This window comes from Eleginops maclovinus, chromosome 12 (genome assembly GCF_036324505.1).
Source record: "Eleginops maclovinus isolate JMC-PN-2008 ecotype Puerto Natales chromosome 12, JC_Emac_rtc_rv5, whole genome shotgun sequence".
NCBI lineage: Eukaryota > Metazoa > Chordata > Actinopteri > Perciformes > Eleginopidae > Eleginops > Eleginops maclovinus.
In genome coordinates this window covers 9,076,046-9,095,265 of record NC_086360.1, presented here as the reverse complement: position 1 = coordinate 9,095,265, position 19,220 = coordinate 9,076,046, and the positions used below count along the sequence as shown (strand labels likewise).

At 40.3% G+C, this 19,220-nt stretch overlaps 2 protein-coding genes and 1 long non-coding RNA gene across 9 annotated transcripts in view; 1 reads left to right on the top strand and 2 right to left on the bottom strand.

Annotated features, from left to right (window-relative positions):
* Nucleotides 1–6,740, bottom strand: part of taok3a (TAO kinase 3a) — a 67,814-nt gene extending 61,074 nt beyond the window's left edge. For 2 of the 4 annotated variants that reach the window (XM_063897327.1, XM_063897328.1), the window contains exon 1: nt 6,517–6,740. The gene's annotated coding sequence lies outside the window, so the exon portion shown is untranslated. Of the gene's footprint in view, nt 1–6,069; nt 6,086–6,263; nt 6,365–6,516 lie in introns of those variants that run through there. The other 2 variants (XM_063897329.1, XM_063897330.1) reach the window with 2 other exon arrangements.
* Nucleotides 6,741–7,591: 851 nt separating this feature from the next.
* LOC134874073 (uncharacterized) lies at nt 7,592–10,326 on the bottom strand. Its single transcript, XR_010167020.1, has 2 exons — nt 9,820–10,326; nt 7,592–8,642 (listed from the first exon to the last, which is right to left on the bottom strand). It is a non-coding gene; the product is annotated as an uncharacterized LOC134874073 (long non-coding RNA).
* suds3 (SDS3 homolog, SIN3A corepressor complex component) lies at nt 8,597–17,087 on the top strand. Of its 4 annotated transcripts, none has more exons than XM_063898061.1 (12): nt 8,597–8,812; nt 10,431–10,500; nt 10,622–10,677; nt 11,184–11,255; nt 12,166–12,185; nt 12,311–12,467; nt 12,574–12,669; nt 12,803–12,864; nt 12,953–12,974; nt 13,385–13,490; nt 14,497–14,581; nt 16,175–17,087. In XM_063898061.1, the coding sequence occupies exons 1-12, from the start codon at nt 8,701–8,703 to the stop codon at nt 16,271–16,273; spliced, it is 957 nt and encodes a 318-aa protein (XP_063754131.1). In that variant the 5' UTR covers nt 8,597–8,700; the 3' UTR covers nt 16,274–17,087. The 4 variants fall into 4 exon arrangements, with proteins under 4 accessions (XP_063754131.1, XP_063754132.1, XP_063754133.1 ...); XM_063898062.1 differs by lacking the exon at nt 8,597–8,812 and adding an exon at nt 9,338–9,610; XM_063898063.1 differs by lacking the exon at nt 8,597–8,812 and adding an exon at nt 9,725–9,844.
* The last annotated feature ends 2,133 nt before the right edge of the window (nt 17,088–19,220 follow it).

Sequence of the window (19,220 nt, the reverse complement as noted above, 5' to 3'; positions counted from 1 at the left end):
TATTTCACATTTTTCCTTGTGACTCCTATCATGGTCAGTTGTGAATATACACAGCTTCCATCCAATCAAGAAGTACTGCAAGTGAGGATGAGTATGACTCCTTCCTCCACGGATGTGAACCAACAGATTGGTTATAGAAAAAGGACATTTTGCTTAGGTTTTCACACACTTAATTAAATCGAAAAGATGGATGGTTGAGTGTATCTTTGGTAAAAACACTTGATGTCCACCAGAAGAAGGCTTAGAGATGCACCCGCTGCGAGCACTGGCATGTGTATGCCGTCTTCAGGATTGGGTAATCAATTTAACTACTGTAGATTAATCCTGTTACCAAATATCTGCACTGGTTTTCTCTGCCTTGCTGGCTTCATAAGACCGTGATCTTGCAGTGGTGCCGAGTTTAGCTGTCTTTTAAAATCATCATTAAAAGCAGTACGCATTAACACATCTGCTAGTAGAGGAGGGTTGGGGGTAGGGGAAGGCATAATTCTCCTTGTCATCGGAGACAGCATTCCTATATTAGACATGCTAAACCAGATCACTGCATCACATTAAGCCTGACAGCAGCGCTTTAATATTTGATGCACTCTGCTACCGTGGCATAAACCACCAAACTACTGTAGCATGGGCTAAACTGGCAATTCTGTAATACATTTTTCAAAAGTCAGGCTTTCATCACAAGGATGAGAGTTGCTGAGATGGATTAGTCAGCAGAGAGGAGAAATATGTTGTTTTCACTGGTGCTTTCAACAGGTTGCACTAGATGCAAAACAGAACCTGCGAAGATTTTCTCTACTGGCATCAAGGGGTTTCAACTTTTGGTTCTGACAGATATAGAGCTGGCCCAGAACACAGACAGCAAACTCATTACAGGGTAGGTGACAAGCCATGAGGCATACTGTGTGCCTACCAGCGGGCCTGTCACAGTTCCTCGACAGCAGAGCAGGTAAACTTGTTAACTTTGACTTCCATATGACCCCGACAAAAGCAGCAGGAGGAGCAAAGAAGACTTAGAGACCGTGTTAAGACAAGTCGTAGCCGGGAAAGAGGAGGCTGAAGCGCTGTTTTCAATGGTAATTAAAGTTGGCCCATGTTCTGTTAAGCTAAAAGCCGGCCTGTTTGCAGGTAAAGATTCAATTGAGACTGACAAGAGATTGCATTAAGCACTGCAGCTCATTCCAAAAGGCACAGACAAGACAGGCAGACAGTACAGGTCACACCGACGATTGTAACCATTGTCGACTGTTTTACGGGACAGTGGCTAGATAATGTCTGGTTAACTGTTGTAGCCTCTATTGACCAACAACTACATGGGGACAGGCGCTCGGCAAAAATAAGAAATGATTGTGATTTAGGATCAGAGTTGTGACGTTAAAGTAAAAATGTACGACGGACATGAGGAAAAATATTGATCAGGGTCAGATTTTAGGCTCAACAACAGAAAAGACTAAAAGCAAATCAAAACCCGACTGTATTGGATGCATGCCACAATGTGGGGTCAAATGTAGTCACTACATTTTGGGATGTCCTTTGCACTCTTCTATACCATGCTGATTTCCTGCTATTCAATTTGAAAGCTTTTCGTGGATGTACTGCCTCCATGCGCAAATCCACTGATCACTGTTGAGATTAAAAGGATGTGGTCCTAAATGTTGCTGTCATAAATGCTTGTGTGATTGTTCTGTACGGTAAAGACTGTATAACAGGTTAGGTTTGGGGGGGAATACATTTGGAAAGGACAGACAACCATCCCACCTCACATTCTGCTAAAAAAAATGTTAGGTTTTACCCACTCCAAGATAATCCAAACCCATTTGCAAAGCGAGGCATGTTTTACGCCTGCTGCCAGGGGTTTAAATACCCCCCCCCCCACAACCAATGTCAGGTCTGCTGGTACAGTCAGGCCATTCCCACACTAAGCTGCCTATATTTGAAACAGCATCATGTACTTCTTCATTTTAGCCTTCCATCCAGACTGAACCAGTATTTTCTCACCCAAAAAGGGTACTTACACTGTCTGTAGTGTGGAATAGACAGTGCTGTTGTGTGGACAGGTTTCCAAAATTATTCTTGCACAGACCCAGCCAGGCACTGTGTATCAGTCAGCAAAAGATGGCTGCTAATTGTCACCATCCCTCTACATGGTTGCTTATTTTTAATGTCAAAATGGAGCAACTCCAAATTACAGGTTTCATCATTCATTTGGTTTTATTAAGCCATGAAAGGCCACAAATATTCAATTGCTGTTCTTAGTTGAAGCATTAAACTATAAGACTCGTAGAATGATTAAACCATGTACAGTTGTGTTCAAAATAATAGCAGTGTCTAAAAAAGTGAGTTTAGCTCAAAGTCCTTATAATAGCTTTTATTTTCATACACACAAATTAATTGGGAACACTGCACATTCTATTCCAAATCAAAACATGAAGAAAAAAGTATCAAATTAGTTTTTACTTTACAGAAAGTGAAGAAAAGGGAATATTAGGCTGTTCAAAAAAAATAGCAGTGTCTGCATTTTTCTTTACTAACTCAAATATTTACTGTATGAACTGAAAAATGCTTAAAGATTTAGCTTTCCTGGGAATCACTGAACCGACATTTAGTGTTATAACCACTGTTTCTGACAACTGCTTCACATCTGTGTTGCATGGAGTCAACCAACTTCTGGCACCTGTGAACAGGTATTCCAGCCCAGGACGATTGGACTACTCTCCACAATTCCTCTGCATTTCTTGGTTTTGCCTCACAAACAGCATTTTTTATGTCACCCCACAAGTTTTCTGTTGGATTAAGGTCCGGGGATTGGCCACTCCATAACATTAATGTTGTTGGTCTGGAACCAAGATTTTGCTCGCTTACTGGTGTGTTTGGGGTCGTTGTCTTGTTGAAACACCATTTCAAGGGCATTTCCTCTTCAGCATAAGGCAACATGACTTCTTCAAGTATTTTGATGTATTCAAACTGATCCATGATCCCTGGTATGCGATAAATAGGCCCGACACCATAGTATGACAAACATCCCCATATCATGATTCTTGCGTCACAATGCTTCACGGTCTTCACAGTGTACTGTGGCTTGAATTCAGCATTTGGGGGTCTTCTGACAAACTGTCTGCGGCCCCTAGACCCAAAAAGAACAATCTGGCTTCATCAGTCCACAAAATGTTGCGCCATTTCTCTTTAGGACAGTCGATGTGTTCTTTGGCAAATTGTAACCTCTTGAGTGCATGTTTTTTCAACAATGGGACTTTGCGGGGGCTTCTTGCCGGTAGATTGGCTTCACATAGGCATCTTCTAATAGTTACAGTACTCACAGGTAACTTTAGACCTTCTTTAATCATCCTGGAGCTGATCCTTGGCTGAGTCCTCGCCATTCTGGCTATCTTTCATCCATTAGAATGGTCGTTTTCTGTTGTCTTCCACGTCTTTCTGGTTTTGGTGGCCATTTTAAAGCATTTGAGATCATTTTAGCTGAGCAGCCGATCATTTTCTGGATTTCTTTGTATGTTTTCCCCTCTTTAATCAACTTTTTAATCAAAGTACGCTGTTCTTCTGAACAATGTCTGGAACGACCCATTTTACTCAGATTTTCAGAGAGAAATGCACTTTACCATGTGCTGCCTTCGTCCTTAAATAATGGCCACCTGCTTGACACTTGTTTTTCCATAGAATTAATAATTTCACTAATTGGATTCCACACTGCTATTATTTTGAACACGCCCCTTTCAATCTATGATTCAATTACACAGAATCAGCAGCAGGCTTGTCATGACTGTTGGGTCTGTTGGTTTTCTATGACTCTACTACACCTACGTACTAGTAAATTATTTGCCATGTAGAAATAATTTCGACCAAAAACAGTTGTTGATCTGGTAAGTGATGTTGGACTGCTGTTATTTTGAACACAACTGTATGTCCTTCATTTATGTTACAAACTGTTGTTGTTTCTCAGAAACAGAGAGACAGATATCTGCTGACAAATGCTGTTGTAAACTCCAGTTAGACTTATTGTTCATTTACACAGTTTATTTAAAAAAGCTAAGTAAAATATAGTAAGTAGATTGTACATTTATTTAGTTGACAATTTTGTTTATTTAAAATAAGTAAACTTATAAATAAGACAATCTATTTAAGAAACAGAGACAATGCAAACAAGAACAAGTGTTATTTAAAACACAAATGTCCTGCAAGTCATCTGGGAGTCAGACTAACATGCTCTGCAAAGCCTTTTCAAGACTTTCTTTTTATTTAACAATTTCTGCCCTTAGCATGTTGTCGCCTGTGAAAATATGTGTATTCTTACTCTTTGCCTTAAGCCAAATGTTGAACCCGATTAAAACCAGTCACGTGTTCAAAAGGGAGTCTGCTTCTGGTGTGAACATGGCCTCAGTGTAAGCATGTCTGGCTCACACCCCCACCCCAGCCGACCCCCTGTCTATGACAGCCACATCAGCCAATTGTCAACAGCAGCTGATGTGTCCTTTCCCAGCACATCTATCAGACTGCACACATACACACAACACAGGTCCTCAAACAGATTTGTGTGAATTCATGACAAGACCCCGGTCTAACGTCTCAATGATCTCTCACAGCTTTATAAAAAGACATGACTGTTAGCTATATGCCTCTGCATGTCTAAAGAAAATGTGTTGACACATTACGCATAGGAGCATGTTATAATTCATCCAAAACAGTAGTCTATTGATAATGTGGAGTCTCGTCGATGTATTGGCCCTTTGACTTTTGCTCTTAGAGCCTTACGTTTCACAACATGCACTATAAAAAGCTTTAACCTTACCAGATGTGGTTAACCTCTCTTGGGTCCAACTGTACACGGAACAAGTATTTAGCACCTCATAACCTGTGTATTATCAGTCTACACTTCCTTGCACCACCACCCATTCTGTATCAGCCCGGATAAGTAAAACATTTACCTGAAATTGACTCAACGTAAAAATCACGAATGCAGAGCTGTGCTAGACACCATCACTTATAAGGAAGTGGTTGCTTTCTGTTCTCTCTCTCAGATTCTTGGTCAACAGGGTGCGAATGAGCCAACTACATATGGGTGATGTGACAGGACTTGCACAACAGTCCTGTGCTCTTTGAGGCATGTCTACTGCTGAATTGAAGTACAGCACTGAAACTGTTGAGACAGAAAGGTTAAACGAGTGCACAAAAAACATGAGAAAACTGCAAAAAAGAATGTGTGTGAAATGAGTTTTCATTCAATTATTCGCACTTCTGTAGTAAGTAGAAAAATATAAAGTGAAGTCATACTATAAATCGATTGAAATTGCGTGCATGTGCAAAGCACAAGGTTGAATTCTAGTGATCTTTGTCTGAAATCGCGCTGGCATGGTTCTTAAAATAAATCTTTACAAATGACACAGTTAAGCAGTGAAACACAGGTCTGCTGCCTCTCACTCATGCGCCTTGCACAGAACAGATGACATCATAGTGGGTCAGCTTGGGTTTTAGTGCTCAGCTTGCTATCTACATCTGCCATTTCGAGCGCGTCACGTTAGCTTACATTTACTTTCAACGTTGGTTATTTAACCAAGCGATGTCCTGCTGCATGCAGGTGATGCAGTCTTGTAGCATTCACGCATGGAAACACTTAAAAGAGGAAATAAAAAAGATGAATGACGTGCGACGGTTGTATTTGCATTGAATGAATGCAAGGCAATATAACAATCTAAATCAAGAACAAAAATATCAAGGATGCAGACAATGCTCGACTGGTTAATGAGTGCTGAGAGACGTAGTAAAAATGTACTGTAATGGGTTCGTGTCATGTGTAGTGGACGTTACACCGTCTCAAGCGAAAGCCATTGTGACTGTGTGTTGATAGTAAAATCTCACTCACAACAACGTAGGTAGCAATGGAAGGTACCACAGTCATGTTGGATGTGATAGAGTCGCTCTGGACTGGCACACATTGCATGACGATGCCAAAATACTACATGGGAGAAGTTTACACAGCATCCAAACGTATTGTCGGCTTCAAAAAACCCACAACTGCACACTTCATTTACAACCTGTCATCCGTTTGCTCTCCATACTCACCCCCGGAGGAACAAACCAAACGGCAAAGCGCCTTCTCCGTCAGTTTACCGCGCGACGGTCCTAATTGCAGCGTAGATTTTGAAGCAGGTGCACGAACACATCAATCAGCAAACATGCACTACGTTAAACACCTTTAAAAAGCTAAACCTACGCACTTAAAACCCCGGCGAGCTCACGCTGGTGTCTGTACTCACCACCTCTGAGTGGCGTTGAAACAACAAGCCGAACAACGTCGAAACCAGGCGACGGTGGTCATTTTTAACTTCAGGTGCAAGGCATACTACTCATGTTCATCCACTCCTGACTGCTTTGACATTTAGCTTCAGTAGCTTAGCCGTAGAGACAAGAGGAAGTGTCATTTCAGTGTTGAGGTTAGCGGGAGCTGGTAACCGTTAACGAAGGAACAAACAGTGACACAACAACAGAAGGGGGAACAAATACGCTCACCTTTTGCAAAAGTCGTTGTTGTTGAAAAGCGTACTGACTTCGGGAACATTTAGTCCGACTCTGAAGATGTCCGTGTGACTTTGCGAAGTGCTGTCAGTTGGTGTGGACTTCCTGAATGACGGAGCCGCAGGAGCACAACCCCTCGCCCGTGTTTGACAGCTACTTTGACAGACAAGCGGAAATAAAGTTGTCTCGTTCACTGAAGAGTCTGCTGCAGGATGTGCACGTCAAGTGTATTTTGAACAGGAAACACAATTGACTGTTTTGCAAGAATCTTATGCTCAATTCATACCTACACGCAAAATAGACATGATTACACATGTATCTTTCGTAATCATACTTTACATAACAATAGCTTGTATTAATGTCAGGTTACAATAATAGACTGTATTTCCTTTGCAGATCATTAAACATGCATGGACTGAGTCATACCGACTCTGTTGCAACTTCAGTGATGGCAATTCAGTTCGTCTCCTGAATTAACCTAGTGCAATGCTGCCACCTGCTGTTACTTTTTGGATGTTCAATCGTACCACTTAATGAGCAATATGCTGAAAGCTCATCAGTATCAGAAATGTATGAAGATAATTTATTTAGAAAAGAAGGAAGTGGTTTTTTTTCCTGCAATATAATACACCCTTGGAGAGTTAGGAAGTTGAAGAAACCACCTTTTAGTGTTTATTTTTAGAATTATATTCTAATATTCTTAATAGTGATTATTTTCCCTGTTAATCAAATTTCATCTACACATTATGGCATATATTTATTGTCTATGTGACATATTTAACCAATAGTTCAAAACACAAAGATATGTAGTTTGCTGGTAAAGTCGATACAAAGGATTACTTTAATCTATTGACCTCTAAAATGTGGGTTTCTACTGAACCACTCAGAGATAACACTCAAAACCCACAATCCCTTGTGTTGGGATTACTTTACCAATAAAGGGATCCATGCATGTCCACTTCCTGTCTGATGATGTCCATTATAACCTAAACTGCAGCTCTATAAATCCACTGAAAAAAAAGTTAAACAAAAATAAATAACTTCAGATTTCAATAATGTGAAGTTCAACTTCCAAAAAGATTCAGTTTATTATTATGGGGAAACCAAATATTCAAATAAAAAGCTCAATTAAAATTAACTGTCAATCAATTATTTCAAGACATTCCGGAGTGCAGAAATGCTAAGGAGGATATTTGAAGAGCAACCTTCAGTATAGTGTCATTAACTGGACATTATATATGGCATACACAGGTTCTAACTATTCCATAGGCTCTCACATATAAAAGAGATTTAAACACAATATACTCAAAAATTGCAATCGTTGGAAACTGTCACCCAATGAATGATTCCAAAGTGGTGAAATAATGGTTTGAATGATGATACTGCAAATACAAGTAATCTTCATATTGATATACAGGGTATTGTACAAATGCCATCAGACAATTTATACGTTTATTTTAGAGTCAGTGTGTGCCAATGGCAAGAGAACCCATTTCAAATAAATACTATGATACTTTGTACACACAACTAAATGGGAGGAAAGGAAAAGAGGAATAAAATAATGGATTTATATTTAAAATAACGACACACAACAGTATTCTTCCTATGATTGTCTGAATTGCTGATATTGTTGGAACATGAACTGGACTTTATAGTCTATCTATACCAGGTTATGCATGCAGCATAAATGTACATGGTGATCTAGCGAGGTTAAAAGAGAGTCTCTTCGTAATATGGAAAACTCTCGCTTTAGGGTCAACATTGCTCGCTAACCCACTAATCTGGCTTCGTAGTAGTTACAGCCCTCGTAGTGTAGATGAACTAAACAGAAAAAGCGAGCCAAACGGGAGCCAAAACAAAGACAACACACGGTTGCTGCTGTTCGGAAATATGCCTGATGGTATTACTCAAGGTAGATTTCAATGTGCAAACAGAAAACACATACCTTATAGACTAATATACTGTATTTGTGTATTTATTCTGATTGTTATACAAATAAAATTAAAACATATATATTTTTAAATGTTACACATGAATATTACAGGCATTGTTTACAGGCATAAGGGCAAACAGCTTGATAATCGTAGGTCCTGCCAGTTGTAGGCGCTGTTCCAAGCAAGCTGCAAAACACAAATCGATTGTTTATTTTGTGTTTGTTTACATTTTGCACTCGAACAAATGGCTTCGACTTTGCTATCTCCTATGGTGGATTATTACAACGATGAAGAAGAACTTGATAGCGTGGAGGACGACGATGAGCGGAGTTTCAGGGGAAGAGACTCGGAAGAAGGTAGCCTTTAACGAATTGACGAAAAGCCCCAATCGGGCTCTGTCTACTTGTTGGAAAAGAGTCGGAAGCGCGCTTTAACTGCGGAAAATCAACTACGTTTTTAGTCCATCGATTAAAGTCAACCACAGATTAAGTTTGTTCCACATTGCCTCCTTTATCAAATGTTTAACTGCCTGTTCCCCAAGCTGGAAAGCTCGTAAACGCGAGCCTCACTTACACGCATTAGGCATGCTAGCTACATAACAAGTTAGCTACCCCACGACCGCCAATCACGTAACTGCCGAGTCTAGAAACATTTGAGAAGCATATGATGTATACTAGCTAAACTGTGTGCAAGCGCGTAACTTCTGCTCATGCGACCATTTAACCAACGTTGTAACATAATAATACAAACGAACATTTGTTTTCATGCTAACCCAGCTAGCGCATCCACACTAACGTTCCCCGTGAGGCACCAATCAGCTTTAACCACATTATTTGGCTTATTGCTCTATTATGTAATACATTAAAATCGATTAACTCTTTCTGCAAGTTTAATTATACTAAATTAAGGTATGTTACATCGTTGCTGGAATAATTCAGTTTCCTTCAAACGTAATCCAAAAGGTGTACATAGCGTTAATTAGCCAACCTGCTAAGTAGCGTTAGCTACAAGCATTGACAGATCGGCAGGCAGGCGAAACCCTGCGTCCTGTGTCCACTGCACTGCCCTTTTCACACTATTCAGTGAGACAGGACGGATAGCAGTGAAAGAAAAGGGGAGACAAGAGGAAAGCAAGGCGATGACAGCTGTACAAGGTTAGATAGTTTCCTGACACTGACTTCCAAAGCAAGCAGCTGGACTTAATTCTTCCTCGTCCGGACATGTTGACAGTGGTGCTGTGCCTAACTACGCGAGCTAGAATCGGGTTACTGTTTGAACATCACATCGAGCTAACTTAAGCTAGCACATTAATGCTAACCGAAAATGAAAGCTGCAGTGTCAGCTTAATGCAACTGGGCCTTACCCTTATCTCCTGTCCGGTTTTGAAGGTAACCCCGACTGGCGTAGGTTAGCCTGTGTTACTAAACTTGGCTCCCAAGTTTGCCACATTGCATTAGCCTGAACATGTTAGCTTTGCCGTGAGAGTTGCCGTTGGACTGACAGCACGACCAAGTTAGCCGGGGACCGTTTCTGATTAATCTCACCATGCGGCAAATGCTTGACACTCAAATTAACAGCTACATTTCTGTCGTCTGTTACATTAATTTCATTACGTTCTAATTTCATTAGATTAAAATGACAACCGTTGTCTTTTTCTTGCTAAACTCCCTGCTGGTGATGCAACGATAGATAATGTCAGATATTTCATGGTAAACTTCGATTTTCAGTGTCCTATTATTACAAAGAGGGCAATCCAAAAAAAGGGTGTTCACCATTACCTTACCGGTGCCACGCACGTCCTTTGATCCGCGTAGACATCTGTTGTCTGCCCGGACTTAACTTGTTTGTCTAAACAAACAAAATGATTATCTTGTGGTATAACATGCTGAAATAATTACATGAACAGTTTTTTTTACAAAGTTAGTTGAGAGTTTTATTGAGTGTATTCTTGTCCTGTCATGACCTTTTTTCCAGACACGGAAGATGCCAGTGAAACAGACCTCGCCAAGCACGACGAGGATGACTATGTCGAAATCAAAGAGCAGTAAGTGCTTTGCTAACCATGGTTCAGTTTTGTTTACCTTAATACAAGTCGTCTTCAGCTTAAGTTTGTTTTAATAAATTAAAGGACATTTTAAAACCACATCTGTTTTATTTCATTTCAGAATGTACCAAGACAAACTGGCCTCTCTGAAAAGACAGTTGCAGCAATTACAAGAAGGTAATCCATTTGATTTGTTCCCCTGTAACAGAAGCATGGCAGGAGTTTCACAAATGTTTATGTCTTCTCTTCAACTTGTGGGTTGGGATTAACGTGCTGTTGAGGGTACTTTTTCATGTTGAATCTATATAATATTTTACAGCTATATCCTAAAGGATTACTCCTGTTGATGCATTACATAATCAGGACACAAATTCAGTTCAAACGGCATCTTAAAGTCACGTCTCTGGCCAAAAGGAGGAAGGAGCTGATAAGTTGATAAAAAATGATGACAAACATAAGCAGTTCATTCGGTTTTATAAAGTCTGTGTGTTGATTCAAAGTGTTTTTGAATAGTTATTTCACTGTGTGGAAATGGAGGTGACATGTTGTGTCGCAATTTAGGTTAAATATCGTCTAGATTGTGGGTGTACAATTTAGTAATCAAACAACACCTTACAACTCTCTCGTAAAAGTTGCCATTCCATAATCTTCACATTTGTTTTAGTTATGCTTTCTGCTTCCAGGTACACTGCAGGAGTATCAGAAGAGGATGAAGAAGCTGGACCAGCAGTACAAAGAGAGACTCCGAAATGCAGGTTAGTGGCTGTTCTTTGCTTCACCAAACTTTACCAGTTGTAAAAGCATATGAGTACATCAGGAAAAGTTTGGCTATAGAAGTGTTATACACAAAGAGTTCAGATTTCCCACATTGCTTCCGTCACAGGATTATGTTACTAACTTGTTTAACAGATACTGCAGTGTTATTGTAGATGTTGTGGTCAACTGTGTCCTTGAATCCTAGTAATTTTCTTCTGCATTTTCTTTAAATTGGATTCTAACAACAAATTATTTCAGCCATTTTTTCTAATTTTCTGGTTTTAAATAGAGTATGTTTAAAAAAAAAAAACCTTCATTAGAAATGTCTGATTTTCTTCATTTAAAATGTCCGGTTAAAAGAACTCAGACTTTTTTAATTTGAGAATTGGATGAATAAAGCGAGCTGTTTGATTAAACACAACGTAAAATATTATGACTAAAATTACAGTTTCTATACACAGACATCATCATTTTGTAAACATGCAAGAACAGATCAAAATGTCTCAAAATGTCTGAGTCATCTTCCTCTCTCTGCTCTAATCCCCTTCATCTTCTATCCTTTGACAGTTTTAATTATCTTGAAAACTTCATTTTTGATGTCTCAGCGGCTTTGATCTGATTAGCTTTTTTCTTTGCCAGCTTTGTGAGCCAGAATATTAAGTGCTTCATTTTTTGCTAATCATAATGAATTGTTTGTTTTACCCAGAATGCAATGCAACAAGTGTTTTTATGTTCATTGATAGCTGCTTGGTGTTGGTGTTCTTGCTGTAAACCCCTGTTTTGTTCTGACCCTGCACCTCACCCTCTTCCCAAACAATCCCTTACATTTTTGAGAGCAACCATGGTAGTTGTCAAAAGTCAGATATAATCAGCGACTATGATAACCAATGATTTCCTTTCTCTTTACAGATCTCTTTCTCCAGCTTGAGGTGAGTAATATTCATCACAATGACCGACTGAAGTAGTTTACACGTAACTGACCTTTACTTTCGTGGCATTACAAAAAAAACCATCCCTGCTTTTTCCATTATGTCCTTCTCTCAACCTTCTGCAGACCGAGCAGGTGGAGAGGAACTACATCAAGGAGAAGAAAGCAGCGGTGAAGGAGTTTGATGATAAAAAGGTGGAACTGAAGGAAAACCTAATTGCAGAGTTGGAAGAGAAGAAGAAAATGATCGAGAATGAAAAGTTAACAATGGAGCTGACGGGAGGTATTGGATTCAAGATAGAATTATTGATTAGGGAAGATAGAAATGGGACCAAAAGTTTGGTGGGAGCTCACTTTTTGTTTTGTTTTATTGTTTCTTTCATACATAGACTCGATGGAGGTAAAACCTATAATGACTCGGAAGCTGAGGAGACGGCCCAACGACCCGGTCCCTATACCAGATAAACGGAGAAAACCTGCACCAGATATCCTTTCAATAAACTTCAGTCTCTGATTGGCTACAGTTAGCAGTCACTTTAGATTATTCTGTGAGGCCTTCAGTATTAATTGTTACTTGTACTTGTCGTGTTTAAAAATGCTTTCCTTTACTCTTCATACCTCAGCTAAATTATTTGTTAACAGATGATCAGATAATGGAAGATCTAAGAACATTAAATAAGGTTTGTGGTCCTGAACATCTTGATATTTTGCATTTCCCAAGTGGATTATTTTGTCTAATTCTGTATTTTTTACACTTTCTCTATACAGCTTAAGTCACCAAAACGGCCAGGTATGTAAATGCTGACCATTTGCTGTATTAACCTTACGGTGCTTAATTTGTCATGCACAACAAGTTATGTAGTTCCTTTAGGGAAATAAGCTTACATCCTTTCAAATTGAATGACTGGACCCAAAATAAGAGTTTACAGCAAGCTGTTGGTTAACACATTTTTTTTGAAGTTAGCTAAAAGTAAGACTTTATCAAGGCAAACAGCTAGCCCGGCATGGTCCAACGGTAGAGAAATTTAGACTTTCTTGGCTAGGATCTTTAAGGCAAGTCTCCTAGCTAAGAAATAGTCAGTCAAAAAACCTTTCATTTTAGCAAAAAACAGATTTGCATATTCATTATTTGTTCTCCAAAACATTGCTTGTACTTGTGCCCTGCATGGTTACACTAACCCGGTGTTTCTCCCCCTTCAGTGTCTCCCACGTCACCAGAGCACGTCCCCTCCGCCCCCATGGAGAGCCCCTCCCAGCGTTATGAGGCTCGCATCGAAGAGGGGAAACTCTACTACGACAAAAGATGGTGAATTTTGTTGATCTGTCATTCTCAAAATCTCTTCTGTTTCCTCTGACACTGTGCCCTTTCTCACAAAGCTTGACTATACCTCCCCCCACCACTAGATGGCCACATTGCCATTGGTTGATTGCTTTGGTGTTTGGTTATCCAAAAACATCACACAACAACTTTGATGGCAGACTCTTTTTTGAGCTACAGAAAGATGGATTTCTTAGGGACTGAATTAGTGCTAGTGCTTGAACCATTAAAATACATATTCAGAGGAGGTGAGAATCACTGCAACTCTCTGCTGTGATGCGAAGATGAAAATCCTTGACCAGACACCACTCGGATGTCCTTCTGTTTGACAGCAGCTCCGCATCAGACATGAACATAAGGTTGTGTGAAGGAGTGTAACAATAATAGAGTTCTGTCTTTATAAGCTGCCGATATTGACAAAGGAAGTTAAGAGGAGCGGGGTATGCACACTTCTCTTTCAAGGCAAAGTCGGATTTATTCATCTCTAAAGAAGACGCTGCCACAGGAAAACCTTCACAAAGAGCCGCAGGGAGAAACATGCGTCATTATTCTTCAGTGGGCCCTCAATGATCAAGCGTTTTGTTTGTCAGTCTCTTCCCCTGGGTTGATTTTGTCCTCTGACAGTTTGGAGCCATTAATGAGACAAAAAAAAGCTACTTTTTGTTTTAACTTTCCGGTCTAATAATCTATTAAGTGCCATCTCAGGAGGATTGTAGTCTATTCAGCTGGGTGAAATTATACATAATGAACCTTCTGTCTGCACTTAAGCCTATCCCTCAAATCTCACCTTGAATGCATTGTGTGTGTGTGTGTGTGTGTGTGTGTGTGTGTGTGTGTGTGTGTGTGTGTGTGTGTGTGTGTGTGTGTGTGTGTGTGTGTGTGTGTGTGTGTGTGTGTGTGTGTGTGTGTGTGTGTGTGTGTGTGTGTGTGTGTGTGTGTGTGTGTGTGTGTGTGTGTGTGTGTGTGTGTGTGTGTGTGTGTTTAATGCTGACAGGTACCACAAGAGCCAGGCCATCTACCTGGAGTCAAAGGACAACACAAAGATAAGCTGTGTCATCAGCTCGGTGGGGACCAATGAGGTGGGCTTTAGTTTTCATTTGGCTCCTGTTGCACATAGAACTGCTCACATTACTGCTGCATGGGGCACGTGATATGTCTGGGGACTTGCGGATTATGAATTACTTGGCTGTTATTCATTTCTTTTTTTTATTGGAGGAGGGGGGGTTGTTATTTATTTGGTGTTTCTAAGTCTTTTTGTTGCCCTTCAATACATCATCTGAGTAAGCACCAATTCAATCACACATTTTAATGGAGTCTTCTTTCTTTGTTTAACCACTTCCAAAGCCCCTTTATCCTGCTATGCAGCCTAACTAACTCACCATCTAACTAACTAACTGACTGAAGATATTGCGAGTATTTGTGCCTTGTAGCAGCTCCGATTGTTTCTCTTGTCATCCAAGAAGTGAGAAACAGAGCTGAGAATGTGCTTTCTCATGGAGCTCACAGTGCCGGAAAACCGTAGGTGATCATCTCTACAATATCGGAGTGCTGTCACATTTGCAACGACAAAGTTCCTTACAAACGGCCTGTCACCAATATTTTTGAAAGACAGCGTCATGCTCCCACACGGCTTCATTTTTTTACATCTTTAATGGTAAACAAACCGCAAGTTTATTTATTTTCTTGCGTCATGCCAGAGTCATGTTCAGCCAGGGCCTTCTTTTCCCGAATCAGTCGGTTCAAGCAGCTGCTCTCAAAGTGCAAAAAAAAGACTAAAGTAACATATAGCAGGCGCAAAATTAATGCGACACATAAACATTGGCTACTGCCATCAGGGAAATTCATCTTACTTGCATTGAGATACATTTTTAAATTGACCCTATTATGATTTTGGGGGTTTCCCCTTTCCTGTAGTGTGTTTTTATAAGCTTTTGTGCATGTAAAGGGTCTGCAAAGGCTGAAATCCCATAGCTTGATTAGTGACATCCCTATGCAACACCTGGCTTCTATTTGCTAGAGCTCAAACATATTGTACGTGATAGGCGAAGGGGCAGGACATCTCTAAGCAGTTGAGCAATAACAACAGAGACGGCTAGCTAACCAACACAGCAGACTGGGCCCGGGTTCCAGACGTAGGGTAAAAAGAGATGCTGCAGTATGAAGAAAAAAAAGACCCTTTTTATATTTAGGCATCCAAACATGTCACAGTATGTGTCACTTAATGTTGTCTGTGTAGCCAAACAATACATATTTTATTCTTCCGTGCCATAGAGCTTGCAAAACTGATGCATGGGTGACACGTTCCCTCATTATTATGAACACTCACACTGGAGTGTATTTTGACTAAATCCTGTCCTGCTGCAGCAAATACTCTCCAAAGCTCCAACCATCTATAAATAGTCCCCAACAATTTCACCACTGACTCCTTTTTGATTAACATTTTTCATTGTTAGTTTTGGTGATTTCTTTGGAAGTGGTTGGCAATAAGAAAGTAAAGACATACCAGCCACAGATTTATTGGACCAATGTTTGAATAATCACACTACTAATTCCCAACTCAGTTCTGATATTTACTTTGTATTTTTTATGGATGTGGTTTATATTGAAAGGTGCATCGCTACACATTTATTTCTAAATGACTATTGAGAAATTGCCTCGTCTATGTTTTCCAGATATGGGTGAGGAAGACGAGCGACAGTACAAAGATGAGGATCTACCTGGGTCAGCTGCAAAGGGGAGCGTTTATCATACGTCGACGGTCGGCTGCATGAAACATCGCCCCACCTCACGCCACCCCCATCAGTCCATTTTTCCATCCATCCGCCCGCCTTCCTTTGTGGTGCATCTCAGTTTGACATGTGGCCTCTTGTTCTTCATCATGGACAGTATCCCCTTATGACACAAACATACACACGCAGTCTTCTGTGACCAAGAATAACTGCATCTGTTTCCTACATAAACCAAATGACAGTACAGTTAAAGTTGTCATAACCGACTGCTTTCCAGCATTATTTGTCACTATGTGGCACGTGTGTGAAGGAGGTCAGTGGTCATAACAGAGCCCGCTTTATTTCTGTCTTGTGCTGTCAACACAAAGGCTTTTTAAAAACACACTTTGTCATTTACCTTTTATATTTAAGTTATTTTTCCTTATTTTGTTGGTGTAGTGGCCCCGCAGAAACTGTCTTCAAGCTTTTAAAACAATTTCTAATATGATGTGTAACTGAACTGACAAAGGAAGAATTGCATCAGGTTTATCATAAATCCTGTGACCGAAAGTGCTTCACCAGGAGTCATGCCATTTACAAAAGAGTAGGACTTTTGCACTGTCATAAAAAAAAGGCATCTTGCTATGCTGATGGTTTTCCCTAATAACTTGTTCAAAAGCCCTGTGTATTAAAACCCCAAATTTCGTATTTGAAAGAAATTGTATTTTAAGGATCTTCTGTTATTTCTTTGCCATTGTATGCGATCTCCTGCCATTTGTGAACCATCTGGAAAAGTTCAGCTGTATTTGCATGTGGAGCGCTACGTTGACTGCTGATTTCTACTGTTTCATTTTATTAAAATGTTTTCTGCATTTTATTAATTTGATTAAAGATTTGTTGCTTTTTTTTTATTCTTAAAATATACAAGAACGTTTTGCTGGCTTTGAGGCAGTCATGGTAATCAACGTTACCATATGTTTCGTTTAGTGCTGAGAAGCAAACGGACAGTGGGTTTCTGAAGTTTTTTTTACTAAAGGGGGAAAATTGGAAAAAAATGGGTAAAACTTTAAATTTGACAGTTTGGCAAAGCATTTTTTTTTTTTTTAATGTTTGTGCACGACCTTCTATTGCTTTTTGGGGGGGGGGGGGCTTACTAACCCAAAAACTAAAAAAACAAAAATTTTTTTTTTCCACAATTCCCATCGGGAAACCCAATGATTTTAAAACAAGCCCCAAAGATCTGGTTTCCCTTTATCACATAGGCTCATTCAAATTATACGCCCTCCACATGGTATCCCCAATTTAAATGACAAAAAAGGCGGGGGTTTTTTCAACCAGGGGTTTCCCGGCCCCCTGGGGGGCCGCGGGGGGCATTGCAGGGTGGCCCGTGACAAACCCCCCTTGTTAAATAAAAGTTCACCATTTTTTTTTTTTTAATTTTAAATTTCCTTTGTTTTCAAAAACCATTTCCAAAATACCGTTACTTTAATCGTGAAAAATATTTTTACAAAAAATTAAAAAGGAAATTCAAGCTGACAGAATGTAGCCTTGCCCTATCCATTTCAGGGTAGCCTGTGATTCCTTTTGGTTTAAATAAAGGTTTGCGTCGCTAACCTCATTTATTTTTCATTACGTACATTTTGGGCGAGAAAAAGTTGCCCAAAACATTTATAAGCATACCCGGGACAGATTTTTAAAAGATGGGGGGGGTTTTGTAGACAGGGAAAACCATTTTTTACATATGTACTAGTCTAGCTATAAAACTGAAACCAATGGTCTTTTTTGTAGTGGGGAAAAGTGCCAGGGGGGACAGGCTGCCAGGGAACAGAGGGGTCAGGCTGCCACGACAGGGGGACACCCCGCCACGTTTGGGGAAAGGGAAACCGGGTTTTCCGAAGCTTTCAATTTTCGAAAAAAAGACAAAAAAGAAAATACATGAGGGAATATTTTAAATTTTGGGGTTTCACAGTGACACAGCGGGCCAGGAGAGGAAGGTCCCCACGGGTTTTTCGTATGTTCAAAAAATTCTCTGAAAATAAAGCTTGAACCCGGGCCCCAAAAACCTTCCCCGCGGCAAAATGGAGACGAAATCCCCGTCCCCTTGAAGGGCCCAAACCCGTTGAGAAACGGGCAAAAAAATGTTGCGGGGTTTTCAAAGGGGACCAGCGGGCCCAAACCAAGAGGAAGGTCCCAAAAAAAAAATTTGAAAACGCACGGGAAAGGGCTTTTCGTATCTGGTCGTTTCTCGGGGTTTTGAAAAAAAGGGTAAGAACCCCCCATACCTTTGCAGACCCCAGTTTAAATTTTGGGCCACAGCCTAGAAAATTCCCGTGGGCTAGGGTTTAAGCAAAGAAGGGGGCCAACAAAATTAAAAACTTTTCCGTTGCCCAGAAAAAAAAAAATGGAAAAAGCAAATTTGGGGAAATTTGGAAAAGTTGTCAAAAAACCCAAGCGGTTGGAAAAATTTCAGAAATTCTTTTTTCCCTTAAAAATAAAAGGAGAGGGGACAGATTTAATGGATGGAATTTTTTAAATTTGGGGGGGAAAAAAGGGGAATTGGTTTTAAGTGGGAGGGAATTTTTAATTTTTTGAAAATTTGGGGGAAAAAGGGGGGGAGTATTTGGGTTGGAGTTTTGGGGGTTTTTGGGGAAATATTGGGGAGAGGGGGTTGGGGGAGGGGGGGGGGGGGATGGTGGGAAAAAGGGGGATGTTGGGGAGGGTGGGGGGGAGGGGTTGGTGGGGGAGAGGAAGGGGGGGGTTTTTTGGGAAGGGTTGTAAAAAAAATTAGTGGAGATGGGTTTTGGGGGGGTAAGGGGGAAATTAAAAGGAAAAGGTTTTTTATTTAAGGTTTTAAAATTATGCCATGGCCTTGGGGGGAAATTTTTCACAGCTTTAAATTTTTAAATTAAAGGGTTGGTTGGCTTTTGGGCGGGCTGGGCCCCCCCCTTTGGTTTAAACTCGCGGAGCTACAACGATTTTCTTGTGCGAGAAAATTCTGATCTGGTTTCCC